This window comes from Anabrus simplex, chromosome 5 (assembly GCF_040414725.1).
Source record: "Anabrus simplex isolate iqAnaSimp1 chromosome 5, ASM4041472v1, whole genome shotgun sequence".
NCBI lineage: Eukaryota > Metazoa > Arthropoda > Insecta > Orthoptera > Tettigoniidae > Anabrus > Anabrus simplex.
Genome location: NC_090269.1, coordinates 387,206,409 through 387,224,727, shown reverse-complemented (window position 1 = coordinate 387,224,727; position 18,319 = coordinate 387,206,409). Strand labels below are relative to the sequence as shown.

Genomic DNA, 18,319 nt, shown 5'->3' with positions numbered 1-18,319 from the left:
GAATAGGACCGACAAGTTTTAATGTGTTAAAACACCATTAACTTATGTCACCAACAGTTATGTTTAGGTCACATTTTTAAAATTATTATCCCAGCATGTTAGTCTTAAGAGATCGTTTGTATATATTGGTTAAAGAGGTCCCAAACCTTGACCTAAAGGTTGTCTACAGACTGAAGATGCCCAAAATAATGGGTGAAACATGCACCTGACCTAATAACTCTATATAAATTCATGTAGATTCAAACCACATTCAACATGGAAAGTATTGAATAGGTGGATTTTATTAAATTATCCTTGAAATTCTATGCCTAATGTCATCTTCAATATGGAAAAATAATGAGAGTTGTTACTTGTAACGACAACATAGTCATGAAGCGCGAAGTGATAATTCTTTGCGCAGCGGAGTGTCCCTTAATAGGCATTAGAATTAGTGCGGAGAACTCGCGAGTTTTACGAGGGGGAGAGGAAGTTCGTACGCTTGTATAGCAGTCTCTCTGCTCCTGCAAATCATGTTGTGGAGCGCATATGTCAAACATTAGGGCTTTCAAAGTGTACCGTTACTCAGAGAGGTGTTCGCCTCCACGAACAGAAGGAAAAAGTGACTGGGGTACATAGCAGTAGTCGAAACGGGGCTGATAACAGGGACTTGTTTCACAGCACTCCTGTAACAGGAATTAATTATTTCCAGGCTGATGCAATACTAAGACACGGTACGATGATTACAGCTCGAAGTCCCTTCTGTCATTGTTATGGACAATGTGCCTGACCACTCCGTAATAATGAACAAGACCCATTCTTCGACCGCCCGTAAAATTAGTCAAGGTAGCGAAGGAACAAGGGCACGAGGTTATTAGGCTGTTGCCGTACCACCGCCACTTCAACCTCAATGAGCTGGTACGGTATGGGGTGAAGTAAAGCATTACGTACCCACTAATAATAAGTCCTTCACAATTAGTGAAGTGGAAGGACTGTTCCGAAAGAGTACTGCTCGAATGGATGCGGCTTTGTGGATGAAGAAAGTTAGCCATTTCACAACATTCATTAACTCGGCAATGGCAATACGTGGCATCATCAGTGACTGTCAGGAGTTTATGATCTGCCTAGACGATGACAACAAAGGTGACAGTAGTGATGGCAGTGATCTGGAGGGTATCGAGCCCCTACCTTTGTCAATCAGGTATGAAAATAAGGTTTCTAAATGTTCATAAATTTTACTTGAAACCTTTTGTGTTAGCACCGGTGTATATTATTCTAACATTTATTGGTGTATTTGAAGCGAGATTCTTGTCAGCCAATTTCTTCCGTATTTTCTAACATCGCGATAATAAGAACTTAATAATATATTTATCTCTTATCATTTTGTGTGATGAATAATCGGCGAGTTGAAAGTTCGATTTTTGTCAGTGGATTTCATTTGTATTGTGTATCATCGCGATGACATTAAAAACATTTCATCCGTGTTTTTAGAAACTGACATGTTGTGCAATCAACTGTTGTTGCGGCAGCAACATCGCTTTGTGCTCCATTGCAATGTGACCAACATCGTGCGCAACTGTCATGTGCAGCTTTACGCCGGGCCACCAATAAGATTATTACATTCAATAAACTGAAAGCAGAATGGTGCAGATCTTTGCCTGCCATAAAGTAAGGGCCCAGGCTCAAATGATGACAGATTCCTCTGTCCACCTTGTGGATTGACTGGGATAAATCGGATCCCCTACCCCTTTTCTTCCTGCCTGCAGAGCACACGTCAATGCTATTCGGTGTGAATAGAAGATCAAACCTCCTCCTGACTCATCCGGTGATGTCACAGCCTGTTACAGATTTCTAAGTATGGCGTGACCTACAAAGAGCGCTTACACCCAACAGTCTCATTAAAAAGTTACCGAGAAGTTCTCAGGTGTCTCATTTTCTAGTCTTAGTTACAGGTGAAATACAGGCGAGATGAGTAAAACACATCATAAATGCAGAAATATCCTATATGGCAAAAGGAGAATGATTTGAAGATATCTGAACAGAAGAAAGAATAGGTTGACAGGTTACATTATGAAATGTTCAGGACTTACAAAGTTAATTGAACAGGAAGAGTAAGCAGAAGGTACGGCAGGCGAAGGCCAAAACATGATTATCTGGAGTAGATGTTGCCTGCATTAGTAACGGAAAAGATATAACATGATAACAGAGCTGCATTACACCAGTCCATGAACTGACAATTGCAATGTAAAAAAATCACTTCTTAAACTGTTTCGACACAAAATGCATGTCCAATGGAGGTTTATTCAACTGAGGTTTTTGTTTCCAAACCACTGCACGAGTATGCTTGTTTGTCAACGAAGTTTGAATGTCCTACAAAATATGGAGAATACCAGTAAACTTTGTCAAATACAACAACAACAAACACTATCGGAGTATAACATGATCCTGAGTAAGTGACTTACTGCTTTTATTACATAACCACTGACCTCTTAATGCCATCTTTTACGTAGCTTAAAAAAAATTAGTACGTAGGTGGTTTGAAAAGTTCTCGGAATGTACTAGAATTAAGTATCTTACCTTGGTGGAACTGCTTTTATTTTTCAACATAGTCTCCCTGTAGACTAATGCATTTGGTCCAGCGATGTTCCAATGCCTTGATCCCATCTCGAAAATGAGATTCCTCCAGGCCTGCAAAATACCTCTCCAATTCGGCTGTCAGTTCTTCCCTTGTAGAAAATCTCCGTCCACCGAGGAAAATTTTCAGCTTGGGGAATAGATGAAAGTCTGATGGTGCCAAATCAGGTGAATAAGGTGGACGTGGCAACAATTCGTACCCCAGTTCATGAAGTTTTGCCATGGCAATATCACTTGTGTGTGGCGGAGCACTGTCCTGATGAAAGATGACCTTTCTCCTTGCCAAACCAGGCCTTGTTTCGCGTATCTTTTCCTGTAGTTGGTCTAGGAGGTTTGCATAGTATTGCCCTGTAATTGTTTGGCCAGTAGGAAGATAATCTATCAGCAAAATGCCTTTTGCATCCCAGAAAACTGAGGCCATGACCTTTCCGGCCGAACGCACTGCCTTTGCTTTCTTTGGTGGTGGTGAATCAGCATGTTTCCACTGCTTTGACTGCTGTTTTGTCTCTGGGGTATAGTAGTGGACCCAAGTTTCATCTGTAGTCACAAACCGACACAAAAAAATCTTGTTGGTTGCACTGAAAACGGGCCAGACTTTGTTCAGACATTTCCAATCTGGTGCGTTTATTGTCCAATGTCAATAATTGCGGATAATTTTTTCATACCCAATTCTTCAGTTAAAATATAATATACCCATTCAGAAGACATCCCTACAGCTTCAGCAATCTCCCGTACTTTCAGTCGACGATCCTCCACGACCATTTTATGCACTTTTGCGATAAAATCTGGGGTCGTAACACTTTTTGGCCGTCCACTACGTGGATCATCGTCCAAGCTCTCCCGACCAAATTTAAACTCGCTGGTCCACTTGGCAACAGTTGAAAATGAAGGAGCAGAGTCCCCCAGTGTGTTCTGAAAGTCGGCATGAATTTCCTTTGCTTTCATACCTTTCTTCACAAAGTATTTAATCACTGCTCGAATCTGTTTTTTCCATTGTCACAAATCACTACGCAGGAACAACAACGAAGAGTCGTCACTACCACGCTCCTGCAGCTAGAGCACTGACGCGCCACATGTTCACTCACAAAGGATGTGTGATTATTGCGTGGAAACCTCGTTGCTCTAGCACTGACATCCAGCGGTGATTCCGAGAACATTTCAGACCGTCCTCGTAGGTGTACATGGTAGAAGTTCCTTGAAGGTGCATTTTTTCAGAACTGAATATATGATGTATACTATGGTTATCCACAGGGCTTACATCTACACTGGAGCTGAATTATACCATGATAATTAAAATTACATCATAATATATTAAATGCGAGGAACATACAATACCATGCGTTCATCATTCTTCTGAGCAAATGTGCATGAATCATGTATCTTGAAATCTCAGGATGGGAAGTCACAAAACATATACACATAGTGAAAAAAGTCCCATAACATCATCACAGCTTTACAATCTCACATCCTTAACTGTGCTAAAATTGAGGTAGATAGTTTTAGAAGCAATATACTTGGAGAGGTGCAAAAATGATACTTAGAAAGAACTTACATTAGGAATAAAAATATGTCAGAGCTTAAGTTCTTGAAGGTTCAAGAGTTGCCTTACAAACACAGGAGTAACCCAAACAATGTCATAGTGAAAGTAAGTTAAAAATCAAAACAGACTCGCTTAATAAACAAAGTATTTTAATGTTTAAAAAGTCAACATGAGCATTCATGCAAATATCTTATTTTTCTTATCCAGGCATCATGAATTATGCATGTTAAATTCCACAGGCAATTCAGACAAATAAGAGTTACGTCATACACGTTCCTTGGTAAATGACAATAGTACTAAGCACACATGTAAATTACACAAATTTATGTACACAGTATAAAACTTTCAATATATATTTATCATAGTAAAGGTGACCTATTTACAGATAATTCTAATAAAGATTAGACTGTAGGCTGAAATGCCACTCTGACCTGGGTCCAGCACAGATCTTCAGTTAACAAGCTGCCCTTTCACTATTGGCAACATCCATATTATTATGCACAGATATAACAATATTTTAATTCAAAGTAATATTCTTTTGCTTCATTTAAATGAACTACGAAAGTATATCCTATGAATTCTTTAAAAAGTTAAAACAGTTAGGAGGTCAACTCACAAAGAGAGCTCATTTTAAAAAAAAAGTCCTGTGAAGAGCAATTTACCTGACTTAGCCTACCAACTAGTCAATTTTATGTTAAAAATTGTAAAGGTGAGTAACTAACGAACAACAAAGAAATTCCTGATACCAATGGAAGCAATTAATGACCATTAGATACCTACTGTTCTTACTTTTGGCCAATGCAGTTGAATAATTTCCTTCTTCATACAACTTTGTTTCACATAGTTGAGAAGCCCCTATTTCAACAAAGCCTAGCTTCCGGGAATGCAACTAAACAGTTTCTTAAACTTGCTTCAATTTGCTGCACAATGTTATGATGGGAACCGATGGCCAGTAAGGCATACGTATTTTCATTGTAAGCATGTGATAAAGATATCGGGAATACCCAAAACTATAATTTTACTGCTGAAGTCACCAGTTCTGTGGACAACCCTCATATTGTACTACAACCAAACATTTTCTGAATTAGTAACAACTACTGTTTTATTATGTTATTCTCCAAAGGCAAAATGAAATTCCATAAACTATGAATAACTACTGAATTGTTGGATATCTTCAGGCACAGCAAACTACTTGGTGAACAATCGTTGAAACATAGGAAGATCTTGTATATGCAGTCTTAATAATATGCTGATGTTTTTTTTTTGGGATTTGAAGGACACATTCATCCTTGTAGCCACCATAAAAATGGACTAAGAGAGTACTGAAAAAGGAATTAAATACAAGTGTCACTTTGAACTGGGTACATACTTTCTCTTCTTTCTATTACAACTAGAACTTAAACTTTCTGCAAGAAATGGCCCAGTTCATCAGTTATAAATGGGAGACACCCATCTCAACTTAAAAAACAAAACAAAAAAAAGCTTGCATTCTGCATAACTCAAGCATATCCCCTAGCAAATGGCAACAAGGCTAATAAAACCTGTGCTGTAAAACCATTCAGTATGTTACTTCGGTTTATTAAATAAGATATTTCATCTGCGGTCCTTTTTCGCCATGATATATTTTCCCATTATGATGAATAACCAGAATTTATAAGAATAATAATACTTTTAGACTGATGCTTCCACAACCCAAATTAACAGATATACTTAACAGATATACTTGAAGAGTCGCCATTTCTTTTAATTAAAATATTAGAAATATGGATCAAATCTAAAGGAAGTTTGATGCGCAAGGAGTTTTACTTTTGAGTAGAAAGGTGTAAATGCTCAATCTAACAATCTAGGCTTACATTAATGCCAAGCCCCCTTCGGCAGCAAGTTTAACCTTCTATTACAGAAAACAATGGATGGAGATAACATGAATGGGAGTTATGAGAAGATGTGTACTCTGGTTTAACACTGAAGCTATTTAAAGTTGAATGTGCTGTAGAGTTCATAGAAGTCTAAGTATTAACATACCAACACATAAGTACAAATAGCAGAAACAGTAATTGATAAACTAGGTTAAGTTCCTAAAAATTACAATTAACACACTGTACAACATACAAAGCAACAAACAGATGACTTCCATAAAAGTAGAAAGTATATTTTAAAGTAATATTTCACTATTTGAGAATTTTTAACATACCAAATCTTTAGCAACTATGAAAAAATATGCCTTCACACACAGCAATTGAAGAATGAATAAATCCCAGGCAGTAGAGCCATGGTCTACTGGAACTCCCTGTGTGATGTGAAAGAAACTTCAACCAAGGTAGCCACACTCAGTGATCGCTACCACAGACAGCTGTTACAAAACATCTGGAAGGAAATGGGCTTCTAGTGGATCACGGCTCTAAAGTCCAGAAGATATTAGTTATTTAGCATTGGTGCTGGAGACTGCCTAGGATTACACGTGCTTCTGCTCCTGCTGACTCAGGTAATTGTAGGTAAGCAACTTTAATATTAAGAATGCTTCAGAATCTTCCTTAGAACTAGATGGCTACACATGACGTTAAACAGTGAGACTTTGTAGGAATGATGAATGTGAATGATGAACTACAAGGGGCAACTAACACAGGCATGCAGAAGACATAGTCTAGAAGCCATGGAAATGTAACCTTGAAGTGAATTGAGAAAATTGTTACATTTTTCATTAATTTGGGCAATGTGAATTAGTGTTCAGACCTAGGGCAAATCCAACTGACCTTCCCCCAAGTTTAGTAACAGCCATGCATTGAACAGTCATATATTTATTGAAAAATATCACATACTCTGCAGACCCGACTAATCGATTTTACCTGGGACTCATCCATTACAGACCCAGCATCAGAAAAAAAATTACACAGCATAAGAGCAATATGTCTTCCTATAAACCATTCACTTATGAAATGGTAATAATTTTCTTTTCAACAAGTTTTCCCTTCAGGGTTAGTCACAAAGCTCTGCTAAAATATACGTATGTCCAACAGGATCAAAACGAAATCATTAAAAGGCATGACAAATCTCCACCAGAGGACTTTTAAAAACAAGATTTAAAAACACTACTTCATATGTTCTACATTAATGAAAAATCCAATACTTTCATACTGACAAGAGCCGTCAAACATGTTTTCAAGAGTAGACTATATGGCTGATGACCCAAGGAAAAAGTGGTACTTTCCTGATTTGAAACGGTCATCAACACAGCCAGAAAACTGAAGGTGTTTTAGACTACTTTATTAAAACTGGCTTGCATCATTAAATGAGTTGGTTTGTTTTAATTAAAACTTATTTCAGTCAATGCAATTATAATACTAAATATTTCAAGGAACTGGGCTCGACTACTGCTTCATAAAGTTCTCTCCCCTCATGAACATTGAAGTTTTCTCATATAAATAAAGCTTCTTGTAGTAATATAAAATGCAACTGCACATATGTATAATAATTATACTTATAACTCGTGTTGCATTAATGGCAGTTAAAGATAATGTAGAAAAAAAATCTATGACCATAATATCTATCATAGTTTGTGCACTCTTGAAATTAAATCGAAACCTACTGTACATCTGACAATTTAAACAAACAACTTATAGGAAAGAATTACCAGCAGTTAAAGAAATCGAAATCAGTTGGTACATTAACACAAAAAGTGGAAGACATAACAAAATTAAGTTGTTATTCTGCTCTTTGTAGTAGTAACTACACATAAGTAAAAGAACTGTACATCCAATTTTACACATAAAACATTGACAATTTTTGAAGCAAAACAACATACTTGACCTAGATATTTTGTGAACACTAGCAGATTTTCAACAAAACAACAAGAACTAAGCTGAGAGTTCATTGCATTCATCTGATGTGTTTACTACAGAGATTCAAATGAAACAAACTCCCAAAATATTTTCAAAGGCAAGGGAAAATATGCACAGCTCTCACCATAGCAGCCATATTCAACCGATTAACTTACATCATTACACTTAAATACAATATATACAATCTTTGAGCCATATGTAAACTTTCAACAGACATAAATCTCAGTTAATTCAAACTGTAACCAATGGCATTAGCATCTTCTGCAGTCTTACTTTCTACTATTATTCTGCCTTCAAAATGCACAATGCACTAAAAACAGATATTTACAGATTATACCATTTAATTCTTGAACTTTGTCAGTTGACTTCCTGTTTTCTTGCACCAAGTATCTGCAACACTCTTGTGTTTATCAATATACAAACAAGGAAAACAAGGTAGCAATTTAATCAATTCCACTGCAAACATAAAACTGTGTTTTCAAGAGGAGAAATATCTCTTTGATTTCTAGAAACGATACATCACACGGACTACCTCATCCCATAAAGAAACCAAAGCAACGACAAACATATCGCTCTTAAGCATTTGCATGTGAAAAGTTTTAAATTACACTTGTACAGGTCTACTCATGCTCACACGATACACTGGTATGTTCCACCAATGTATATAAACAGCTTGGCTGATATACTTCATGGCACTATATACAGCAATTCTTGTGAAAAGAATGATTCGTTACTAACCTATGTGCAATGCTACCACTCTCAGCTAAGGCACAAGCATTGTACTACCAACAATTATTCAAAATTTCATTCAAAGAAGGAATATATAAAGCTCAGTCTTTGGATTCTTGGGTGTGGATGACTTATCTACTCTTATCGGGCGTCATGGCCCCACTGCCAATAGTATCACACCGGCGATAATATAAGAGATACGGAACCCTCGACCCGCGAGGATGAAGCATGCTAGCTTCTTGGACAGCCTTGACAACACTATCATCATATCGAACCCATCCACCATACCCTACGTGATACACGTCCGTGATGTAATGGCCTTTGGTGGCTTCCTTGCCATCATGATACACAACTGAAACAGAAGAAAACAACTAAGTAACAAAGAGTACATTAATTTCCTGTTCATGAACAAAAACCTTAATTTACTGCTAAATTAACAGACTATTCATAATATAAAGTGGCTTAAAAAAAAGGAAAAAGTGAATGGTATTGTGTATGTTCCTCGTAGGTATACTTTTCTCAAAAACCTACAGATATGTTTATTGTTGGTACGCACAGGGCTTGTATCTAGCCTGCAAGGGAGGAGAATTACATTTTTATAATAAATAAAAATAAGTTTGATAAAATATTAAAATATACAACAACATGTACTCAATTTTGAGCGAATATAAAACCATGACAGTTTTTAAAACAATTTATGTTGCACATAAATGCATATTTCAGCCAATTTTATTGTTTGGACACATTTTGCTCATTTTGGTGATATAAGGTCATATTTGGTTATATTCTGAGCATTTTTCATTAAAGTGACTCATAGTTTTTAACAAGGTGCACGTTATCTGTGTCGAGTTTCAAGCACAGGACAAAAATTTTCTTTTCAAAAACTTGCTCCATTCAGAGGCTGCCTGAGACGAAGTATACACAAAAACAATTTCATTCAAAAATTAAAAAATTGAGTAAAATATCACTCAGCCTGGAAAAATACATATTTTTCTTTCTTTTCTGAAAACAGATAGTTAGTTTTAGAAGACATGGTTCTGAACTCTCTCATCGACATATGAAGGCGATGTCAAAGATGATTAGTAATATGCATGAACTGCTGTTCTGTAAAGAAAATTAGGAAAGAAAGAAGAGAACCTGTTTTTGTAATAAATACGTAAATAACATGGTCGATAGCAGTTGTCAACTCGTTATAAATAAAGGCTAAGTTAACAATCACTTAATTTTAATACTATACACTGAAATTAAGTAAGAATGCGATATACCCCAAGATATGGAAGAGCACATCACTGATTTCAGAGGTTAGTTCATGTTTTCTCGCATCTGGATAAATGTCAGTATGGCTACTCCCACGTAAATTTATAGCGAGAATATTATTACTTCTCTACTGGTGCTTGAAATGGGCTTTCCATTGTACATATAATATGGTTAAATTAGGCGACGTTGTTTGAATAACAAAACTGCAACATTTGCCACAAAATGCGATTAAACATCTTTGGTATCATTTTCTTGCTATATAGACTTGCAAGCTATCTTGTCGACATTCAAAGGCAATTTAAAGTTAAAAATTTCATGATTGTTCCGTACTGAATAGAGAAATATACAATATTAAATAGAAGAAAGGATCCACCTTTCAATACTCCGTTGTTAAGTTGAACCAAATAGATCATTGTGTTAGTTGTTTTTAAATCTTTATGACTTAATTTTTGCACTACTTTGCTAATTGGCTGATGACACTTCAAATGTGTTGAAACCGGTCCCAAATGAACAGGCTGTAACTTCTATTTGGTTCAACTCAACAACGGAGTATTGAAAGGTGGATCCATCCTTCTATTTAATATTGTATATTCAAAGGCAATGTCAAGAGTAAATCAGTAATACCGGTCGACTGCTGTTCTCTAAAGAAAATTTGAAATAAAAGAACACATTTCCGTAATGAATACGTAAATAATGTAGCCGATGGCAGTTGTTAACTTGTTAAAAATAAAGGCTGAAGTAAACAATCGCTTAATTTTAATGTTATATTGAAATTAAGTAAGAATATAATACACATCAACATGACAGTACATCACTGATTTCAGAGGATAGTTTTATGTTTTCTCGCGTCTAGTTAAATTTTGGAAAGGCTGTTCCCATGTAAATTTTTAGCGAGGAAGTTATCATTTCTCTACATGCTTGAAATGTTTTCATGTTACATATATGGTTAGATTAGGTTATGCCGTTTGAAGAAGAAAAATGTTTGTCGCAGAAGCCTGTGAACTGATACTACAATTTTTTCATCAGAATGAAATTAAACACACACTTTCACGTAGTATCAGATTTTGAAAAATAACAAACAAGTACGCCGTAGTGTGGATATCATCCGCGGAAACACAAGTTTTGAACACACTAATTGCTGTTTCATACCGATTTTAATGTGTATGGGTTTTTTCTCGAATTTTACAAAAATCGGATATAACGCCAATCCGCTATAGCGAGTAAACTTTTCGCCATTACGAATTCTTGCTACAGGGGACTTTTATTGTGTGTAAAATGAAAAACATGTCTGCTGGACTGGATGAGCTCAATGTGGACAAGATTAAAGCACTTTGTGACCTGGAATACAATTGTTATATGGTGTTCTAAATACACAGGTTCCCATCATCTTTTTTCAGTACAAGGACATCACCATGCTCATTTCTGTGAAGGCAGAAAATGTCATCAGGTCGGAATACCCTGCTACTGCACGTGACAGTACAGGGCACTACTTGCGACTGTCTGGCCGAGAATTGTGGCCAGTACCAAACCCAACAAACTAACGTAGAGCCAATGGCAAAGGAGTTCTCCCGTAGATGACACACAAATTCACCAAAATGCTGCTGCCTTGCAGGTGCGGCAGGGGACTGCTAAAGGCTAAGGGAGATTACTCTGAAAGAAAATCCTCTACAGCGTTAGGCCTAGTAAGCCAACTGAAGAGAATTGATAAGTTTGTTGCTTTCAAAACCAAAACAAGCCTCAGATGTAAAAAGAGTTAAAATTACCAGACATGACAACTTCATGCAAATTACAAGCGTATGACGGCCAACAACCCGAAGCTCATCGGAGATGCAGGAAGAGACCAACACTACAGTACACAAGAAGAAACAGCTCAGAATTGGAACCCTCACTATCCTCACCATAACTGGCAAATGCACAGAAATCGTAGACCTCATGGGCAGATGTACACGGGATTTTAGGGTTGAGTGAAACAAAATGGATAAGTTAAGGAAAGGAAACCTTATGAAATGGTTACATATTGTAGTGAACCGGAAACCCAAATGAAGCCAGAAATGGAGTTACTTTTGTTCTCCAGAGACGTTGTGCAGACAGACATAAATTATATGAGTGACAGATTCATTAAAATGAAATGACGTGTTGGCCAGGTATTCCAATACCTTTCTCCAAGTATATATGCCTCACATGCAGGCTGTGCTGCAGATGAAAAAGACCAGTTCCTTGTAGATCTAGAGGACCAAATAAAGGAAGACATCACAATTATGGGAGACTTGAATGCCCAAGTTGGGACGGATAGGCAAGACTGTGAAGACGTCGTAGGCCCCCATTGCTATGGTGGAAGAAACCAGGAATGAGAAAAGATTTCTGTGCATGGAATAACCTGAGCATACAGAACTCTTGGTTTCAGAAGAGACAGCCATAAAAACACATGCTACAGTTGGGATGGGCAGCAGAGGACAGTAATAGACTATAATAACTGATAGATGAGCTAGTCCGTTCATCACTGATGTTAAGATTATTCCAAGCGAATGTCGGAAAGAACAACTATCAGTCAACCCGAACAAGATAACTCTGGTTCCTTTTACAAGAAGGAGAAAATTAGACGAAAAGATATCACTGAAGCTATCTGGACAAGATATATATATGGAAGAACAGGCACTGCACCTAGGTGTAACGTCAGATAAAAATCTAACCTGGAATCCACATATAGAAAGGAACATAACCCGGGCCAAGAACTTGCTGTATACATGTAAAAGAGCCATCGGGAAGACATGGGACCTAAGACCATCAATGGCAATGTGGATATACACAATGATCATTAGACCATTGATGGCCTATGCTGCAATCATCTGGTGACAGAAAGTAATTCAGCAGTGGATTGGATAGCCTACAGAGAATGGCATGCATAGCCATTACTGGGGCTATGAGAACTACGCCAACAGAAGCCTTGAATACTTTACTAGACCTCCCATCACTATGCAATTCCAGAAAAGGACAGGCTAGAATGAGTTCATACAGATTGGCACAATCAGAGTGCTGGAATGCACAAAGACCCAATCTAGGACATTAAAATTAACACAGAGGAAGTTCTACCCATGCCTTCTGATCATGTGATACCAAAGTACAACTCTGAGACTGTTTGAGACCTAGATAATAAAAAAAGAAGACTGGGATATCAACAAATGGATTACTGAAAAAGAAGATATAAGTGTGGTGGACTGATGGCTCAAAGGCTGTGGATGGCACAGGAGGAGGGATCAACAGGGAAAGACCTGCGAGATCAATCCAGATGTGCCTGGGCAAACACACTACAGCCTTTCAAGTTGAAGTGATAGCTATCACAACATCTCTTGAAGAAAGTCTGAAAATGAACTATAAGAATAAGAACATTTTCATTTTTACAGACAGCTAAGCAGCCATTAAGGCACTAGAAGCAGCACGCATAATATCCAGAATTGTCTGGTATTGCCATTCACTTCTGAAGCTCTCAAAGTACAATGATGTCAAAATATGGGTACCAGGGCATGCAGGTATAGAATGAAATGAAAAGGCAGATAAACTGGCCAGGAAAAGGATAAACATATTTCATAAACCCAGAACCTGTATGCGGGACTTCCTATGGACAAGCCCGACACTACATAGGAAAATGGATACAAAAGAAACAAATGGAGAACTGGAAAAATACTCCAGGATGCAGACTTGCAAAGGAACTGATAAAAGAGCCAAACATGAACCGTATTAAAGAACTGTTCAAACTCAGCAGAGAAAATATAAGATAGGTAGTAGGACTGTTGACAGGACACTGCCATCTGAAAAAAACCCTACATAGAATTGGAGTAATAAGAGAAGACTCTCCACTCTAGGATTACCAGGTGAAGAGAGAAAATCCAAGAAGACCCAATAAGAACAACTTGTAGCTTTGTGAAGGGAGCAGGTATATCTAGGTGAGAATGAAGGAAAAACATGGTTGCAAAAGATCTTAAGAGGTCGACGCTAATTAGGAACTAATATTTAGAGGCCCCATGAAGAAAAGAAGATTCCAAGTGAAAGCACCAATGGTGACCACCGGCTTTTAGTCGTGCACTTTGGGAACATCTATGTGAGGAATGTCAAGCATAAGAAAATGTCAGGGATAAAGATATAGATACTAGGAGATGGGAAGAAAGAAGAATATCAAAGAACGGCTCAGCAACCTTACTAATGAATGAAAAAGAAGTAGTAGAAGAAGAGTGGCTGTCATTCAAGAACACCCTGGTTTCAGAAGCCAAATCACTATGTGAAAAGGCAAGTGCAATATGCAGGGGAAAAGAAACACCATGGTGGAATGGAAGCGGGAAAACTGCTGTGAAAGAAAGAAATGCAGCATAGAAGAGCCTAGATAACAAAAGAACAGAAATCAGTCCAGCAGGAAGATTAAATTCAGTACCTGGCACAGGAGTACCAGAACAAGAAACTATTTGTGAAGAGATTGAAGAAAAGGAAAAGTGTTGGGACGAGTTCACTACTAGGCTAACAGAAGACTGTGAAGGTAATAGGAAGTTGATCATAAAGTAGTCCAGCATAGAAGAAGGGAGAATGGCAATATCCTTGCACTGGAAACAGATGGGAACTTTGTTACGACAGATCAAGGCATCAGAGAAGAAAAGAAGAATTAATTCAATACTTTATTAAACGCCAAAAGTCTTCGAAATATCACTGAAGACTGCACTTCAGGTGCAAATAATGGAGCACACCACCAGCTAACATGGCTAGACGTGGATCTGAGCTGAATAAATGGAGAAATGGTAAGCACAAGGCATACAATGGTTGTATAAAGTACTCTCATCTGAAAAGAAACAGGATACCAAAGGACTAGATGAAAGGTAGCATTATCCTCCTGTACAAAAAAAACTGGAAGGAACGTGGAAATTACATGGGCATTACTCTACTTTACCACTCAAAATTCTGGAGAAGATAATTGAAACAAGGATCAGGAACACAGTAGAAACGTTACTTGAGAAGCAACATGGGTTCAGAAAGAGCCGAAGTACTGAAGACCTGATATTTGCCGTCTTAGAACTTAGTGGTGATTTTTATGGACATCGGGAAGGTCTACAACAGTGTGCTTAAGGAGATAATCTGGGAATGTCTAGAAGGTATAGGTGTGCTGAAGTTCCTGATTGATAAAGTAAAGGTGCTCTATCAAAAATCTTTAGCCGTGTCCAAATAGGGGATGAAAGATTACATTGGTTTGAAACACAAAGAGGAGTCCAGCAGGGAAGTACCTTGTCACCACTTCTGTTCACCACTGTCATGGATCGATCATAAAATCCATCAAAGAATATTGTAATGAGTACAGGAATACAGGACAAACTAAATCTTTGGAATGGCAAGTTTAAATAATTTGGACTAAACATCAGTAAAACCTAAAACTGTTGAAATACCATCAACAGGAAATGCAGAGATTCAAATATTTCCCTGGAGGGAACTCATTAACTATGTGCTTTTAACTTCAAATACCTTGGAAGTATCATTTCAAAGAAAACACAAACCAAGAGATACTTAATAGGACTCAAAGTTTCTCTATTTTATTTTCAAGTGAGAAATCTACTCTGGGATGATAAAATACCCCAGAAAGCAAAACTGACTATGTTTCATACCTATTTATTCCAATTCTTGTCTATGGACTCAAAATAACAAGGCTAACAGTAAAATCCAGTCAACAGAAATGAAATTCATCAGAACAATGAATCAAAAGACCAGGAAATACAAAATTAGAAATGAAGCAAACAGGAAGGAGTCTAGCATCAAAATAGCTGTTAACTGAGCTTATAGGAAAATGCAGGCTACAATCGTTTGGACATGAGGATGAACAGAACAAGAACAGCAAGGAATTACTTTGACCGAGAAGTGAAAGGGAAAAGGCCAGTAGGAAGGTCAAGGAATCAATGAATAGACGGTGAAATTGGAGGTCAGCAAGAGGAATGTCAAGTGGAAGGACAAGAGGAACAGAAACTATACTTTAACAGGAAGAAGCAGCAAGCACTTATACACCACAGCTAGGAAACTGGAGCTGGAAAATGAGCACTAAATCAAATTTGGGATGAGAACGTAATCTCAGTGACTGGAGGCAAGGTGTGATCATTGCCCTATTTAAGAAACATGAATGAAGTGTAAAACTACAGATATATAAATACTCCTTTCTATCTCAAAGGTATTGCACCACCAGCGAATAAGATGTGTAGTGGTACTGCGTCTTATATCCATCTGTTAAGAAGAACTGCGCTTCGTTTGTGGTTCCCAGAGGGTATATGTGATTTTATTTTGGGTGCTGAGTTTATGCTAGTGTTATCTAGTGAGCCCACGTTCATTTAAGTGTTTTAGAGTAATATTTATTATCAGTAGAGACAGGAATTATAGGCACGAATAGGTTAGAATGCAAACGTATTTAACCAAGGCGCAGGTGCATGTTACCCGCATGACGGTTCTACGGTGAGATTTGCATATATATTTTCGATCTGGACAAACAGAACCCCTAAAATTTATGCAACTCCCCGACATAACTGTAGAGCAGCTAGATTACACTTGCGCCTTCTTCAAATACGTTTGCATTCTAACCTATTCGTGCCTATAATTCCCGTCTCTAATTATCAGTTTTGTGCCTTAAATATCTGCCATCTTGTTCACTGCTACAATAGTTTTACAGATGACTACTTAGATGGAAACTCGTTACATCTATTTTAAACATTTTGCCCTAATTGGCACCCATTTTGTCTCAGTCTGCCATCACTACTATGGAGACCACAAAGAAGATGTGCACTCTACTCTCTTTTCACGCGGTTGCCTAGGACACAGAGCCTGCCCATTTTGTCAGCCATCTTAAGAAGGGCAAATTTTGATACGACGTGTAGCGTATGATCCAGAGTGGGCAGCTACACCCAGCGTCTCTTCTCCATGTTAGGAGCGGATGTATTCATACAGGGGAAGGCAACGGAAAACCACCCCAGTGACAATATTCCCAGGAAGTTACTATGGAGAGAAAGAATAAATTAAAAGCCCCTAGTCCCGGGCAGCCCTTAAGTGGGCAAGGGGTGCTAAGAATCCCCCAGTTTAACAATTAAAAATCAACTACGTATAGCTACATGGAACGTTAGAAGTTTATATGCAGCTGGAAAGCTGGACAATATGATTCAAGAAGCCAGGCGATTCAAAATGAACATCTTAGGAATCAGTGAGCTACGCTGGCCAGGTTCTGGATTGTGCCGCCATGAACATGGCACTCTACTATTCTGGCAGGAACCCGCAAGACCGCAATCACTGGAATGGAGTAGGTGTGTTCGTTTCGGCGAACTATGTCAGATATATCAAAAACTTCATACCAATCTCTGACCGTATAATGCTGTTACAGATGCAGAGTCAGCCCTTTAATGTAAGCATTATACAAGTATATGCTCCAACAGCGGACACAAAACATGACAATGACTATGAGTACTATGAAATGCTGAATAATGGTTTGTAAAGAACTCAACAGCACTGACATAATAATAATAATAATAATAATAATAATAATAATAATAATAATAATAATAATAATAATAATATCAGGAGATTTCAATGCCAAAATCGGGCAAGGTAGAAGGTCTGACTTAGTGAGAGAATATGGATTGGGTTCAGCTAACCAAAGAGGTGACAGACTATTCCAATTTTGCCAAGAGCAAGATCTAGTTGTTTGTAACATTTGGTTCAAACTTCATAAACAGTGCCTCTACACATGGATTTCACCACTAGAAAAGGAAACAGGAAGACCAATCAGGAATCAGATTGATTATATTCTGGTTAACAAAAGATTTAGAAATATTGTTAAACGAGCAACAACGTATCCTGGAGCAGATGTTGGGTATGACCATGTGCCATTAGTGGCAGATATCAGATTGAAATTGAAAACCACCACATCAAAGCAAGTGTCTAACAAGTTTGATGTTACCAAACTGCGAGATGTTACAATTAAAAAAGCAGTAATACAAGACGTGAACAACAAAATGCAAACCAACAATAGCAACAACAATGACAACAGTACAGAATATCAATGGAAAATATTACATGATACACTGTTAAAAGTCTGTAAGGATCATCTTACATCAACAAGGCAAAAGAAGCAGAGATGGATGACTGATGAAATACTTGATCTAATGGAACGGAGAAGACAAGAAAAGGGCAGAGAAGACAGCTACGGACGGATAGAAAGGGAGATTAAGAAGGAAATCAGATTAGCCCAGGAAAGATGGACAATGAACTGTGAAGAAATACAAGAACTAAATAAAGAACATGATAGTTTCAAGTTATACAAGAAAGTAAGAGAGATAGCTGGGCT

The 18,319-nt window shown here is 37.7% G+C and overlaps 1 protein-coding gene across 4 annotated transcripts in view; it reads right to left on the bottom strand.

The window, feature by feature from the left end:
- Nucleotides 1-4,282: 4,282 nt before the first annotated feature.
- LOC136874159 (ubiquitin carboxyl-terminal hydrolase 10) overlaps nucleotides 4,283-18,319 on the bottom strand; it is a 180,120-nt gene continuing 166,083 nt past the window's right edge. For all 4 annotated transcript variants that reach the window (XM_067147739.2, XM_067147738.2, XM_067147741.2 and 1 more), the window contains one exon: nucleotides 4,283-9,067. In XM_067147739.2, coding sequence (XP_067003840.2) covers nucleotides 8,847-9,067 — 221 coding nt within the window. In that variant the 3' untranslated portion in view covers nucleotides 4,283-8,846. The remainder of the gene's footprint in view (nucleotides 9,068-18,319) is intronic.